We start from the raw sequence: 14,583 nt of genomic DNA, 5'->3' as shown, positions 1-14,583 counted from the left end.
AGTTAACCCTGCTGAGGAGGATTTTTCTGCCAGCAAGGCCAGCACCGGCGAGGCCAGTGTCCCTCCCAGCATCCCTCCCAGCACCGGCGAGGCCAGTGTCCCTCCCAGCATCCCTCCCAGCACCAGTGAGGCCAGCACCCCTCCCGGCACTTCTCCCAGCACCAGTGAGGCCAGCATCCCTCCCGGCACTTCTCCCGGCACTGGCGAGGCCAGCATCCCTCCCGGCACTTCTCCCAGCACCAGTGAGGCCAGCATCCCTCCCAGCATCTCCCGGCACTGGCGAGGCCAGCATCCCTCCCGGCACTTCTCCCAGCACCAGTGAGGCCAGCATCCCTCCCAGCATCTCCCGGCACTGGCGAGGCCAGCATCCCTCCCGGCACTTCTCCCAGCACCAGTGAGGCCAGCATCCCTCCCAGCATCTCCCGGCACTGGCGAGGCCAGCATCCCTCCCGGCACTTCTCCCAGCACCAGTGAGGCCAGCATCCCTCCCAGCATCTCCCGGCACCGGCGAGGCCAGCACCCCTCCCGGCACCTCTCCCAGCACCAGTGAGGCCAGCACCCCTCCCGGCACCTCTCCCGGCACTGGTGAGGCCAGCACCCCTCCCGGCACTTCTCCCGGCACCGGCGAGGCCAGCATCCCTCCCAGCACCAGTGAGGCCAGCACCCCTCCCGGCACTTCTCCCGGCACCGGCGAGGCCAGCACCCCTCCCGGCACTTCTCCCGGCACCGGCGAGGCCAGCATCCCTCCCGGCATCCCTCCCGGCACCGGCGAGGCCAGCATCCCTCCCGGCATCCCTCCCGGCACCGGCGAGGCCAGCATCCCTCCCGGCACCTCTCCCGGCACCGGCGAGGCCAGCATCCCTCCCGGCACCTCTCCCGGCACCGGCGAGGCCAGCATCCCTCCCGGCACCTCTCCCGGCACCGGCGAGGCCAGCATCCCTCCCGGCACCTCTCCCGGCACCGGCGAGGCCAGCATCCCTCCCGGCATCTCCCGGCACCGGCGAGGCCAGCATCCCTCCCAGCACTTCTCCCGGCACCGGCGAGGCCAGCATCCCTCCCGGCACTTCTCCCGGCACCGGCGAGGCCAGCATCCCTCCCGGCACTTCTCCCGGCACCGGCGAGGCCAGCATCCCTCCCGGCACTTCTCCCGGCACCGGCGAGGCCAGCATCCCTCCCGGCACTTCTCCCGGCACCGGCGAGGCCAGCATCCCTCCCGGCACTTCTCCCGGCACCGGCGAGGCCAGCATCCCTCCCGGCACTTCTCCCGGCACCGGCGAGGCCAGCATCCCTCCCGGCACTTCTCCCGGCACCGGCGAGGCCAGCATCCCTCCCGGCACTTCTCCCGGCACCGGCGAGGCCAGCATCCCTCCCGGCACTTCTCCCGGCACCGGCGAGGCCAGCATCCCTCCCGGCACTTCTCCCCGGCACCGGCGAGGCCAGCATCCCTCCCGGCACTTCTCCCGGCACCGGCGAGGCCAGCATCCCTCCCGGCACTTCTCCCGGCACCGGCGAGGCCAGCATCCCTCCCGGCACCTCTCCCGGCACCGGTGTGGGGTTGTCTCTGATGTACCAACTTCGTGCACCCCTCGCGGTGTGTGGAGGGAGCCCGGACCAAGTGCTTCTCTGCTCCCAGGAGAGAAATAACGAGGGTGTCATTAGTTACCTTCCAACATGTTGCTAACAAACCATGTGGCTTGGTTTCTGTGACCATGACGTTCAGCATGAGAGTGGCTCAGGGCCACGCGGTGAGCATCTCTTTGCTGAGTGGGGGGCTCAGCACCCCCGGGAAGGCAGCTGGTGGATGGATGCTGCCCTTGTTTCTGTTGTGTGCAATGGCTGCAATTCCTGAGCCCCTTCCTCTCCCAGAGACTGTCACCTGGGGCCCATCGTCCCCCAGGATTTATGCATTAACTGATGAAGGAAGGACTGCGAAGAGAATAATTAAACGCTGAGCACCTGTCAGGCTCGTTGGCTCCACCTGGCCGTCCCGAAACCGGCCCAAATGGCCAGTGAGTCACCCCAAAACTTGGAGGCTGCTGGCCCTGCTCCGTGCCACGGTCTCCCTAAGGAAGAAGACAAGACGGCGGGAGACTCTGGGATTTCTGGCCGGAGGAACCCACGCGACGGCGGAAAAACACTCGTCTTTGAAGCGTTCAACCACTTGATATTAAAGCGTTTCCCTGGAAAGAAACGGGGCAGGGGCAGGCGCCAGCGGGACGCCCAAAGCTCCTCCAGGCGGCAGCTGCTCCGGGCTCTGCACCCCAGCAACGTGGGGTGAGTGGGGCACCACGGGGGGGTTTGTGGGATGGGGAGTCCTGGGCATCCCACCCCCCACCCCCAAACCCGACCGCTGCGAGGGTCCCCGGGGAGCTGCCCCCATTCCAGCGCCCACCGCTGCCCTGGACACGCGTGGGGCCACTGGTGTGACCCTGCACCCACGGGGGGGAGGGGGCAGCTCTGTGTGCGAGGGGCCAGGACCCCCCCCCCCCCCCCCCCCACCTCTCCAGGCTCCCCGAGTGGGGGGAGCTGGGGCCTGGACCCCCCCCCCCCCGCCCCCTCCACGCATGTCCAGGCTCCCTGGTCGGGGGGGCTGGGACCCCCAACGTGTATCCAGGCTCCCTTGTCCAGGACCCCCCCCTCCCACGCGTGTCCAGGCTCCCTGGGTGAGGGGAATTGGGGCCAGGACCCCCCCCCCCCCAATGTGTGTCCAGGGAACCGGGGCCGGGACCCCCACCCACATGTGTCCAGGCTCCCTTGTCTGGGGGGGCTGGGACCCCCCGGCTACGCATGTCTAGGCTCCCTGGTCGAGGGAACCGGGACACCCCCCCCCCCCTTCCCCCACCCCCCCCAGGCGTGTCCAGGCTCCCCGAGTGGGGGGAGCTGGGGCCGGGACCCCCCCCACGCATGTCCGGGTTCCCTGGTGGGGGGGGCCGGGACCCCCCACACGTGTGTCCAGGCTCCCCAGGTGAGGGGAACTGGAGCCGGGACCGCCCCCCCCCCCCCCCCCGCGTGTCCAGGCTCCCTGGTGGAGGGCAGGGACCCCCCCCACGCGTGTGCAGGCTCCCAGGGCCGGGGAAACCGAGGCCGGGACCTCCCCCCCACGCGTGTGCAGGCTCCCCGGGTGAGGGGAACCGGAGCCGGGACCCCCCCCTCCCCGCGTGTGCAGGCTCCCCGGGTGAGGGGAACCGGAGCCGGGACCCCCCCCTCCCCGCGTGTGCAGGCTCCCCGGCGGGGGGAACCGGGATCCCCCCACGCGTGTCTCGGCCCCCGGGTGGGGGCAGGGCCCCCCGCGTGCCGGCTCCCCGGCGGGGCGGGGCTGCAGCCGGGCGGGAGGAGCCGGGTCGGGCGCAGGCGCCGCGCCGGGAAGAGCCGCTCGCCCGGGCCTGGCGGTGAGGGCGGCGGGGGGGGCGGGGGTCCCGGCGGGGGGGGCTGGCGTGCCCGGGGATGGGGAGGGGGCGGTTACGGGGTGCTGGGGGTGCCCGGCGGTGGGGGGAGAGCAGGGCGCGTGAGCAGCACGTGGGGGGGGGGCGGGGGGTGCACGGGGAGGGGGTGGCGGGGCGCAGAGCGGCGGGAGGTGCTGTGCGGGGGGGCCCGGGGCGGCACGGGGTGCTGGGGGGGCGGGGGGGGGGATAACAGGGGGCGTGGGCAGCGCAGGGGGCTGGGGGTGCGCAGGGGAGGGGGAGGGGTGCACAGGGCCACGGGGGGTGCGGGGGGTGCGCAGGGGAGGGGGAGGGGTGCACAGGGCCACGGGGGGTGCGGGGGGTGCGCAGGGGAGGGGTGCACAGGGCCACGGGGGGTGCGCAGGGGAGGGGGAGGGGTGCACAGGGCCACGGGGGGTGCGCAGGGGAGGGGTGCACAGGGCCACGGGGGGTGCTGGGGGTGCGCAGGGGAGGGGGAGGGGTGCACAGAGCCGCGGGGGGTGCGCAGGGGAGGGGGAGGGGTGCACAGAGCCGCGGGGGGTGCGCAGGGGAGGGGGAGGGGTGCCCAGGCTGCCCAGGGGCCTTGGATGCACCGGGCAGGGGGGTCAGGGCTGCAGCTGGGTGCACCCAGCAGCACCCAGCAGCACAGAGGACGGGGGGGGGGGGGGGGGGGGGGGGGGTGGCGAGGCCCCCCCAGGGCCGGGGAGCTGGCAGCTGCCTCTCCATGTGGCCCTGTCCCTCCGCAGGCTCCTGCCCGCTGCCACCCTGGCGCTGCGCTCCATGGACGGCGTCTTCCTCTCGCCCAACGAGGATGAGTTCGTGGGCAGGATCACGGAGGAGCTGGAGCACTTCATGCTGCAGGGGCAGCACCACAGGTGGGTGTCTCCCTCCCCCCCCTCCCCCATCCCAGGCGGCCAACAGAGGGGTCTTGGCACGGGGTGACCCGCTCCCCGCTGCCACGCACGGTCCCTGGGCGATGGGACGTGCTGCTCCCGGAGCAGGGACACGTTGTGACTTCTGCCTCGTGTTTCTGGGGTGGAAAGGCAGAGGTCCAGCTCGGAGCATCCCTGTGGACCGTGGATCCGTCGTGCTCCCTCCTCTATCCGTGCTGCTTCGGGCCGAGACGGTTTGGGGGCTGGTGGCTTTTGCGCCGGCCGCAGCCTGGCCCAGCTCACTGGTCGGCTTGATGAGTTATAATGAATATTTCGTAATCAAATTGGTTCGTTTCCCCTCTCTGCTGAGGGTTTCCTGCGCTCGGATCCTCCTCCACGGCCGCGAGCTCCCTCGCCTTGGATCCCTGCACCTTTTTTCTTTGGCCAGGCTGGATTTAACTGGACCGGGTCCCTGATCCAGTGACCCTTGGAGCCCTTGAGGTGGCCAAAAAGGGGCTGTCGGACAGGAGCAGGGGTGGGATTGCCTAGTTCAGCTGCCTGCCAGCTTGTAGTGACCTTAAATTCATTGCTTTTTAAAAAATGTTTGGCAGAGAAGGCACCCGTGCAATTAAAAAACGCTCAGGGTCGACACTGAAATTGCAGAAACATCCCTAAATACAACGAAATCAAACATCTTTATTCACCTGTTCCTATTCTTTTAGTTGCTGGTTTCTGGAGTGTGCTCAGACTGGGAGGAAGGGGACCGGTGGCTGCCTTCTGCTGGTGCTTCCCAGCCACTCCCAGTACGGAGAGAGGCAGGAATGGGAGGCCCAGCCGCCCCGTGGCTCCCGGTGCTCTGTGTGCAGAGCGAGTGCGTCTGTCTGGGCATTTAGGATGGCGAAGGGATTCTGGCTCTTGAATACCAGGCAGTCCAGCTTGGCTTTTGGGCTGGGATTTAAACCCTACGCTGGGAATGACTGGGGGAAGAGAGACTAATAAATTCTTGCTCCGTTCCTGTCCTTTTCCTTCCTGCAACTTGCTGACGCCCTCTCCCCCTCTCCCTCTCCAGAGTGCTGCTGTTCCCCCCCCTCTCCAGTCGCCTCAGGTACCTGATCCACCGGACCGTGGACAACGTGGATTTGTTGAGCAGCTTTTCTGTGGGAGAGGGATGGAGGAGGAGGACTGTCATCTGTCACTCGGCCGTAAGGTACGGTGCCGTGGCTGTAACGGTGTTTCTCTTCCTGCGCTCGAAGGTTTTTTATTCCAGCTTATTACAAGTGCAAAGCTTGTGTGACACTTCTCCGCAGGGAGGAGGGTGTCCGTTATCGATAGCATCTTCCAGTCATTAAGGAAGCAGAGGCTTTTTTTTAATTTTTATTTCTTACCTACTGGTTTCTATGTGGATTTGATGCTTTTCCTCCTCTTTCTCTTTTGCAAATACCAAGTTCCTTGCGTTCCTCCCCGCTCACATCTTGCCGTTCTCTCTGTCCCAGGCTGCCCAGCGAGACGAGTGACCAAAAACCCAGCGGCAACCCACCGCGCCCGCACCGACCCGTACAGCCGTGGGGCCGGGGGGGCCGAGGCGGCAGGCTGCGACACGGCGGGGAGATGCACGGAGACAACTCTCGAGCCTGCGTGGGGTCCGGCAGGATAAAAAGGCCGCCCAGGAAGAAGCCGGATAAAGCCCTGTACGTCCCGAAAGCGATGCGCAAGAAGGCGGAATGGGGGGAGCAGGAGGGGCCGGTGGCAGCCGGCACCGAGTCACCGGGGGATGTGGCACCAGAAGAAGAGATTTGCCCTAAAGCTTTGGTCAGGGGCACCCAGGAGGAGCTGGGCGAGTCTGAAGGCAGCCCAGGTGGTGTCTCCTTGGCCCTTGGCAAGCGACAGGAGCCTGGCGAAGAGTGTGTTTCGGGAAAAAGTAACGATGACACCAACAACGAACGTCCTCCGTGTTGTACGGCTGTTCCGTCGCTGGAGAACAGCAACGTTTTCTCTGGGCAGGAAAGTCAGGATAAAGACTGTTCGGATTCCCTGTCTTCCGTCCACAATGAAAACCCAGCTGAAGCAGAAGAGCAAGGTCTGAGCTGTGACAACGCTGTTGGACCAGAAGGGAGCAAAATCCTGTGCCAAGCGCAAGCTGAAGCCCCAAAGAGCCGGGATGCCGGTGTGTTGGAGTGCGACGAGAGCTCCTCCCTGTCGGAAAGCCCGAGCAGAAACTGCTGCACGGACCCAGCGTGGCTGGTGCTGGAAAACCGAGATAAGAGCTGTGCTGCTGCCCGGAGCCCGGAGAGCGGTGGAAACATGTCACCCCCTGAAGAACAGGGCAAGGACTTTGGGGCTGCCAGCGCGGTGGAGGGAGGGGAGAGTCTTTCCCGACTGGAAAGCCAAGATCAGGAGCATCCCGGTGTGGCGCAGGTGGAGCAGCCCCAATGCCAGAACCCCTCAGAAGCCTCGAACGAGCCTCTGGTTGCACCTGAGCCGGTGTGTGGTGCTGAGCCACCAGCTCCTGAGGAGCAGGATGAGCGCCGGGTGGCTGCTGCTGTGCAGAACCACAGCGGGAAGGCACCGGTGGCGGATGAGGAGGACAAGGAGCGTTCAGGCTTGGCTGATGCGCTGTGGCATGAGCTGCATTTGTCTGCAGGTGGTAGAGAGGAGAGCGCAGCCGTCGGCGGGCAGGGCAGCCTCGAGGACGACTGTACCGCAGAGCTCTTTGCAGAGGTAGTGTTTTGCTACGGGTATTGCCACGGGGAGGGATTCTGGGGAGAAGAGGTGGCTCGGGAGTCAGCCTAGGGGAAGGCATTCATCCCTGGGAGGAGAATCCCTGTGCCGGGGCTGCTCCAGGCGGCTGCCGAACCTGTTGGCAGGAGCGTGGCCGCAGACGTGGCTTGCAGGGACCAAAGCAGGACCCGGAGGATCGCTCTTCAAAGCGAAACCTTGTCTTGATTTTTTTTTGTTTGGTTGGTTTTTTTGTTTTTTTTTTTTTAATATTCTCAGATTGTGGGTAATTTAACCGTGAAGGACATAAGCATCGAGAAGATCAGCTTTGATTATTCCAGCTACAGAGATGCGCAGCTCAGCGAGGGGGATTTTGGCCACGTGACAGAAATCTACGACTTCTCTCCGTCACTGAAAACGGAGCACCTGCTGGAGGTGTTCTCGGACTTCCAGTGAGTACCTGAGAGCCTGAGCACATCGGGGGCACAAAGGCAGCACTAACCAGCCTTGAACACACAAGAGAACCTGATACATTTTGCATTTTAGTTTCGCCTTCGTGCCTTTCTGTCTTACGCTCTTTCTGTGCCTTTAAGGCTGCTTTCCTGCAGTTTATGCATGATTTAAACCTCGACTGGTTCTTCAGGGCTTTGTGGTACGCACAGTTATCTACACGCAGGCTTATTCCTGCTGCTCTGGCCTCAGCAAGAGTCTTTGGGAGCTATCTGGGAGCTTCTCCGTTAGTGCGTTCTGGGGCCTGAGCGAAATCACGTGCTTACATGAAGCTTTGCAAGGAAAAGGGCTCGATTCTGCTGCTGGAGATAAGATTTATTATGTAAATATGTGGAGCGGAGCCTTGTGCCTAAGGGAGCGATGCTGGATCAGTAGCAGGACCAGAGCAGAGTTCAGCCCCGCGTTGGTTAAAGGGTGCTCAGTCCAGTGCTGAATTAAACTGGCTTCTCCCAGAGGGCACAGAAATGGTGTCTGCAGGCGCCTCTCCCTCTTCCTCGCCATCCTCCTCCTCTCCTGATACACCTAGACGTGAACACTTTGCTCTGCGGATCCCTGAAATTAAACCCCATGATTTACGTTTTAAATAAGCTACTGACTATTGCGCGCCTTTCCTCTAATGTATTTTTTTTTTTTTTCCCCACTCGCTGTGAAACTGAGCTGAGAATTGATGGATCTAATCTGAGCAGTCAGTTGTATTGCCTGCGCTGCAGGAAAAGCTTTGAACTCCCTGCTCCCCAACTCACATTTTCCACTGACGCTTTTATTAGTTTTTCACCTTGGTCTCTTCACCCCGAGCTTTGTAAACCACTTATTTTTAAATCGCTTGCTTTTTATTGTAGATGTCTGAGCAGGCGGGTGGCGTTTGTAAAGCACTACGTCAATGGCAAAGGGTATTTTGGCGTTAGGACACAGCCTTTGAAATTGAGCTTGATTTTTGGCTGGGGGTTTCTTTGAGTTCTTGGGGCTGCTGATGGGGTAATCGTGTCTTGTGGCCTCGAAAGGGGCACGTCCTGATGTTCTTCTGTTCCTTCCTTTCTTTCCCCTCATGCAAAATGAGGATAATCTTGGAAAAGCACCGGCTGTCTACATAAAAATCTTAAGGACTTTTGCTAACTCAGGGTGGCTGACGGGTTTTACTGCGTGGTTTGTTTGTTTTTTTCTTTCTTAGTAATGAATTTATTTTTTTTTTCTTCTTCATTTTTAGTGAGAGTGGTTTCAAAATCCAGTGGGTCGACGATACGCACGCCCTGGGAATCTTCTCGAGCCTGTCTGCAGGTAGCGTGACCAGGGTCGTGGCTGAGCAAGGGAGCACATCGCTGCTGGGCTTTCTCCGCTCTGGCGCGGGGACGCCGCGGTTTGCAATGCCGAGCCGTGCGCTCCTGCTGAGCCCTTGCCCAAGGAGTCACGGTTCAGCACGTCTTTCCTCCTGGGCGCTTCAAATTTGGAAAGCTTGAGAAGCTGAAATGACCGCGGTGGCGTGTGGGAACTCCGCTTTGCAAGACCAACAGGTTTTGAGTTGGCTCAGATAATTACCAGGGCACCTTTTGTTGAGGGAGCATTTCTAGAAGTTAATCTGTTTTGCCACTTCAGTGTGGTTTTTTGGGTGTTTTTTCTTTTTTTTTTTTCTCCTGTAACTAGACAAAATTCCTGCAAGCCTACAGTCACCTCCTGGGGCCGCAGGTCAGACACAAGCCACTGGACAAACTGACCCTTCTCAGGGACAAACACCCCAAGAAGTTTCCCTCCAGCAGCGTACGGAGTGCAAAAGTGTTATGTTTGTTTCTGGGGATTCAGTCTAATAACGAGAGAGTTGTCTTTTAAAAATTGTGTTTGTATTTTCTGGGGATGCTTCCTGCCCAAGGCACGTCTGGCGTAAACCTGAGGTGACCAGAATGAATTTAGTTTTAGTAAAAGTCCTGAGATAACATATCGGCTGCTGAAGCTTGAATTATTCAGTCTTATTATACCATGTAATCATTTTTACGATTAAAGCCGCTGCTATTCGGTCTGAATTTCAGCAATCTTTGTGTTTTTTTGAAGCATCTCAAGCCTTGGGGCGGCGTTATCCTTCTTTAAAGATCCGACCTTTGATCCACGCAACAAAGCAGTCGAAAATCAAGGCACTTCAGCGACCAAGTAAGGCGATCTTTTTTCTACTATTAGTAGTTGTAGTTGTTGGTTTACCACTCTTCTGTATCCTGGGCGGTCACAATGACGAGTTAAATGGGAAATAGATATTAAGGACCAGTATTTCCTTTTTTTTTTTTCTTTTTTGTTAGTTTTTTTTTATAGCTTTATTGGCAAGGCAGGACAGTGAGCTGTGGAGTCTTTAGGTGTGGGGGTTTTTTTTGGTTTTTTTTACAGTATTTCCAGCCAACCTGTATCATAGTTATGTTAAAACTTTGCTGAGTCAGTCACACTGGTTTCTGCCTGCGGTTGGCACAGGTGAATGTGATGACAAAACCCCTCCGTGCAGAACAAGACTGCGTTATATTCTACTTACAGGAAAGGTAACTACAGCTGTTAACCTGTGCGGAAATTTGCAGTCGCTCTTGCTCTGCCGGCACGCACGGACTGAATCAAAACAGCAGCAAATCCTGTTGTTTTTTGTTTTGTTTTCTCTGGCTGTGGCTGCAGGAAGCGAAGCGTGGCAAATGCCACAATCCTGCCCCGTAAGCTGCTCTGGCTTATTAAATTTTGCCCGGTTAAAGGCAATAGATGAGACAAACCCGACAGCTGTTACATTTGGTGGTTGGCGTAATTTTATTCAGTATTAGGTGAAGGAAAAAAAAATTAAGCTTAGCCATTAACAGTTTTATTTATTGTATTGCCTTTTAAAATCATACTGTAATCAGTTATACTTGCCACAATAAAGAAATGCCATGAATTGTGTAGCAGTAGAGACTTTGCTGAAGGTACAACCGTACTGGTATTTCCACAGCACGCTGCGGCTGGAACAAATTTCAGTATTAACGCTTTAAAGGGACACTGTCACGGAAGTTCCTGAGTTTTTAAGACTGCTGGATTGAAATGAAACGTCAGAGAAGTGGATTTCTTTTTGCACTCTCCCCGATTCCTGTTGCCGTAGCCGATCGGCACGCTTCTGAATCAGGTTATCAGCTCCTTCTGGGGAACATTATATATAAACTCCGCTTGTATTTGGTTCAAGTTGCAATATTTTTTTTTTTTCCCAAACACAAATTTCGATCTTAATTAGGTGACAGTGTCTCTTCTTTTTTTTTTTTTTTTTTTTTTTTTTGTAGCTTCATCAAGAAAGAGTGGCAGTTTTGTTTTCTAAGCTGCGGATAGTTTGAGTCTGCCCCTTTTTCTTTAAGCTGCTGATGGGCTGCCTTTATTAATAACATTTTTGAAAAAGCAAGCAAAGCCCCCATTGCTAACTGGATAATAAAATTGCAAACAGTTGCTGATAAATGATTAGGTACTTGCCAAATCCAGACCGCTGTGGATTTGGTAAAGTTTGGGTGTATTCGGTTCTTGTAAGATGAAACTGTAGCAAGCCAGGTGTCCACCAGAAAACGGAGGTTACTGGCCAAAGACTTTCCCAAAGCATCTGATGTATTTAGCTGATTTTTCAAAAATGCAGCGTTTTTTTATTCCTTGCTGTTTTTGAAGGGTGTAAGACTGCTGGTTGGGATTAATCTAAATTGAGATCAAACTTCCCTGTGCACGGATAGATCGGTTGGACCGCATGCCTTCATTTTGTTCTCAGGGATGTGACTTGCTGAATTATGCCAGGAAGGGTGAGGAAGCTGTTCCTGGAAGCGAACGGGGAACAGTTCTCTCTGCCGCTGCAGAGGAGGGCTGGAGCTTAATCATAGACAAATAGCTCATGAACTGTCGTGGAAAAATCAGAAGTACAAATCTAGAGGCACGTTTTTCGAAAAGAAAAGGCAATTTACTGGATAGGGATAGAATGGTTTGCTCAGGCTCCTGGGCTAATTCTGAAACTAAGGAAATAGAAATCAGCCTTTCCGTCGGCCAGTCCTACGGCTTAGCCAAGAGACTGTTCCGGAACAAGCACTAACTTAATGATTTTCACCCATTTTTACCTAGAGCTCCTTCACCTCGCAAAAGAGAGACCCCAGACTGACACTGCCGTGGCGAAGAGGCTGGTGACCCGGGCTCTGGGTTTGAAGAACAAGCAGCAGGACGTCTCGGGCACCGAAATGCTCCTGCCAGAAGGCTTGGACCAGGAGGAATAAACAGTTTCGGCTAAAAAAAAAAGATGTATAGATGAGCATGGCTGTGACATATTAAACTGCATGCAGAAAAGTGAGTCGCCACGGGGATGTTCTCTTACGGATTAGCAGAATCTTTTTTTTCTGAAGTTGGGAAGGGGGAGAAGTTTACTATTACTGAGATCCTGAGCTCAAGAGCCAAGCCCTGTGAGGGCTGTTAGCTTTTCATTGTGGAGAGCATCTCGCCCTACTGTGTTTCAAAGTGTCTGTTACTCACTGGGGCACTCACACGAGAGTAAGGCTGCTTATAGAAAAGCCTGCTCTACAGTTTAAGAAACAACAACAAAAGCACTAGAGTAAGGGAATTGTATCTTGTTGGCCAAAATTCAGCTGTAAGCAAGAGCAGAGCATCTGCAGGAGTCAAAAAAATCTGTTCAATGTTTACTTGGTTGTAATGTTATTGTTAAAATACCCCACAAAACTGACAAGCATTGAATGCAAGTGAGTTTCAGGGTTTTTCCTTATTTACACAGTGTTTAAAGAGCCTGACTTGCTTTGTTAATTGCTTTGTTAGCAGGGAAAGTTGTCACACCCCGATTAGGGAAAGAAAAACCAGAACTTGCCAGTTGTGATTTGCCCAGAGCCTGGTGTGAAGAGATGCTGCAAGACACGGTGTCGTGGCAGCAGCCAGTGAGCACCCAGCACATCTCAGACTCTGCTTTTGCTACACAGCCTGGCACCTTGAGAACAAAATGGAGTTTTCCAACTTACAGTAGGCTAAAAACCTTTGGTAGATGCCACCATCTGGGCCACTGGGTAAGTGACAGAAATACTCTGCTCAGGCATTAGCAATAGACTTCTGCATTCTTTAAGCCTCACAACATCCCTGTGAGGTAGGTTATGGATAGCACAACTTGGATGCAGCCACTTTCCATCCCCCTGTGGATTGAAACTGTCAGCTAAAAGCGTTCTGTTAACTTAAGCTGCAGGTAGAAGTCTTCTGTACAACCACAGAGGGAGGAAAAGCTTCAGTACCAGGAATTGTGAACAAGGCCCTAAACTTTTCATGGAATAGAAATACACAAATGGCATATAAAACATTTTTCTGGGTAAAACACTTTTATTCAAGTAGCTGTGTCTGAAAAATCTGTAGCAACGTGTGTCCTCAAACAAACAGAGGAACACACTTAGCACCATTATGAAGCTACCAAGTGTCAAAATCCTTTTCAAGACAACTTACACAGGTGGGTCTGTGACAGCACCGGTCCAGATCCCTGATGATGAAAGCCATGGAGTTACCTCTGTCGGGTACAGTGAGGATACAATGCCTTAACTAAATTCATCCCTTAAAGACAAGACAGAGTGAATATCCAGCTTAGAAGGTTAATATTCTGATGTATGTAGAACCTCTTGGGTCAATAGCTTACTGCCTAATGGAAATTCACAGCCCAGGGGACGACTCCTCAGGAGATCTGTGAAGTCTTCGAGATGTTACAAGGGAGGTGTAGCTTCACGGAGCCCTGATGCACGCGTGGAAAACTGTTCTGCATTAGCTGCTCCACTTCAAGGATTGTGTTGGAATTGATTGTTGAGTACAAGAGTTTCACTGCGGTATTAAATTATGCTTTATACTGTTCTGCTCAGAAAAAGCCGCTCCAACTTTTTTTTTCCCCCCCTTTCCTGTATTTCTTTACTAAAATGGAGTAATGACATGGCAGTACTGAGGATTAGCTGGGTTCGAGAAGCAGCGTCACAAACGGAGGCATTTGCATCAATGGTGCGTTCAAGCTTGAGTCAAAAGAGCTTAACGATACCAAAATGAATGCCTTGAAAGTGAATGGTAGAGACACATTTTTAGGTTGTTGGTACCCAAAGGCAGATTGTGCTTGCTGCAGCCTGGACCTACGTCTGTGAATAAAGATGGTGCTGCAAAGTGGAGGGAGAAATCTTGGTGGAGAAGGTTGGAATAGTGAAGATACGGAGCCAAGCAGAGTTTTAAAGAGCCTGCTCCTAACTACCGCAGCAGTAGGGAACGGAGTTACAACAGACACGGGGTGGTCTGAGCACCTAAACCGGGAAGGAAGGCATCTTTAGAAAATAATTTACCTTGCTAATTTAGAGTTTGATTGTTTGCTTGATTTTCTTTTTTTGTGTGCAGTGGTTAGGGAAATCACCGAAGCAGGAAACCTCGCTTCTTTAAATAGTGGGGTGGGAGGCGATGCTGTTCTATCGGGTGGACACCTTGTTATTTGTGAGTCCGCTGAAGTGTTCAAACTTCTGTTCCGTCTCATCGCTGAAGGAGCCACCTGGGGAGTTCACAGAAAGAGCACAGGGTTGAGCAGGAGGCAGCAGCAGAGGCAGTTTGCAGCACGAGGCAGCCAGCGCACCGGGGTTTTGCGTGATCTGCAAAAGATGCTGCAAGAATGAAGGGCTCAAAGCAAGCACTGGAAGAGCAAAGATTGTCCCGGGCTAATTAATGTAGGCAGTTAATTAAATCTTACCATAACTGGAACAGCCAAGAGGCCCCAGGAGTGCTGGATCTAGGCTTTTATGTATTTGAAAGACCAGATCACAAAGTACCCTCCATTGTTGCTTAAAACAAGGAGGTGACGACACTCGGGACCTGTGAAGTGGGCTCCTCCCGAGGCTGGCGGTGAGTGGGTTCTTTTTACTCTTCTTAAAAACCAGGCCCTTACTTTTTGCTAGTTGAGAGACAATGAAAGCTAAATACATTTATTTTTAAACAAAAAGAGTTTCAAGCTCAGCTGGAGAGCCCATCCAGCACTTCAGTGTCCGTTCACCCAGATGAAGTGGGTTTGGCTTTTCTGAACTAGGTCACAATCTGAAGCGTGACACACAAGACCAGTA

General features: G+C 55.7%; 2 protein-coding genes across 18 annotated transcripts in view; one reads left to right on the top strand and one right to left on the bottom strand.

The window, feature by feature from the left end:
* Positions 1-3,371: 3,371 nt before the first annotated feature.
* R3HCC1 (R3H domain and coiled-coil containing 1) lies at positions 3,372-11,813 on the top strand. Of its 2 annotated transcripts, XM_056363001.1 has the most exons (8): positions 3,372-3,389; positions 4,166-4,294; positions 5,361-5,498; positions 5,785-7,009; positions 7,286-7,458; positions 8,721-8,791; positions 9,557-9,652; positions 11,591-11,813. In XM_056363001.1, exons 2-8 carry the CDS (start codon positions 4,200-4,202, stop codon positions 11,737-11,739), a joined length of 1,947 nt encoding a protein of 648 aa, XP_056218976.1. In that variant the 5' UTR covers positions 3,372-3,389; positions 4,166-4,199; the 3' UTR covers positions 11,740-11,813. The 2 variants fall into 2 exon arrangements, with proteins under 2 accessions (XP_056218976.1, XP_056218977.1); XM_056363002.1 differs by lacking the exons at positions 3,372-3,389; positions 11,591-11,813 and adding an exon at positions 10,458-10,581 and having other exon boundaries at positions 4,115-4,294.
* The window catches only part of LOXL2 (lysyl oxidase like 2), a 62,789-nt gene continuing 58,461 nt past the window's right edge, over positions 10,256-14,583 (bottom strand). For 12 of the 16 annotated variants that reach the window (XM_056362994.1, XM_056362997.1, XM_056362998.1 and 9 more), the window contains one exon: positions 10,256-14,021. In XM_056362994.1, the coding sequence (XP_056218969.1) occupies positions 13,942-14,021 (80 nt within the window). In that variant the 3' untranslated portion in view covers positions 10,256-13,941. The remainder of the gene's footprint in view (positions 14,022-14,583) is intronic. The other 4 variants (XR_008826001.1, XR_008826000.1, XR_008825999.1 and 1 more) reach the window with 4 other exon arrangements.

Source organism: Falco biarmicus, chromosome 18 (assembly GCF_023638135.1).
Source record: "Falco biarmicus isolate bFalBia1 chromosome 18, bFalBia1.pri, whole genome shotgun sequence".
Taxonomy (NCBI): domain Eukaryota; kingdom Metazoa; phylum Chordata; class Aves; order Falconiformes; family Falconidae; genus Falco; species Falco biarmicus.
Note: the sequence above shows the minus strand (reverse complement) of the source record. Positions and strands in the feature narration are given on the sequence as shown.

Excerpts from the sequence above, each read along its gene's own strand:
- R3HCC1 (XM_056363001.1), top strand. The coding sequence starts at position 4,200 with ATGGACGGCGTCTTCCTCTCGCCCAACGAGGATGAGTTCGTGGGCAGG. Across the intron at positions 8,792-9,556 it reads CTTCTCGAGCCTGTCTGCAG|CATCTCAAGCCTTGGGGCGG; the intron begins GTAGCGTGACCA and ends GTTTTTTTGAAG. Across the intron at positions 9,653-11,590 it reads CAAGGCACTTCAGCGACCAA|AGCTCCTTCACCTCGCAAAA; the intron begins GTAAGGCGATCT and ends ATTTTTACCTAG.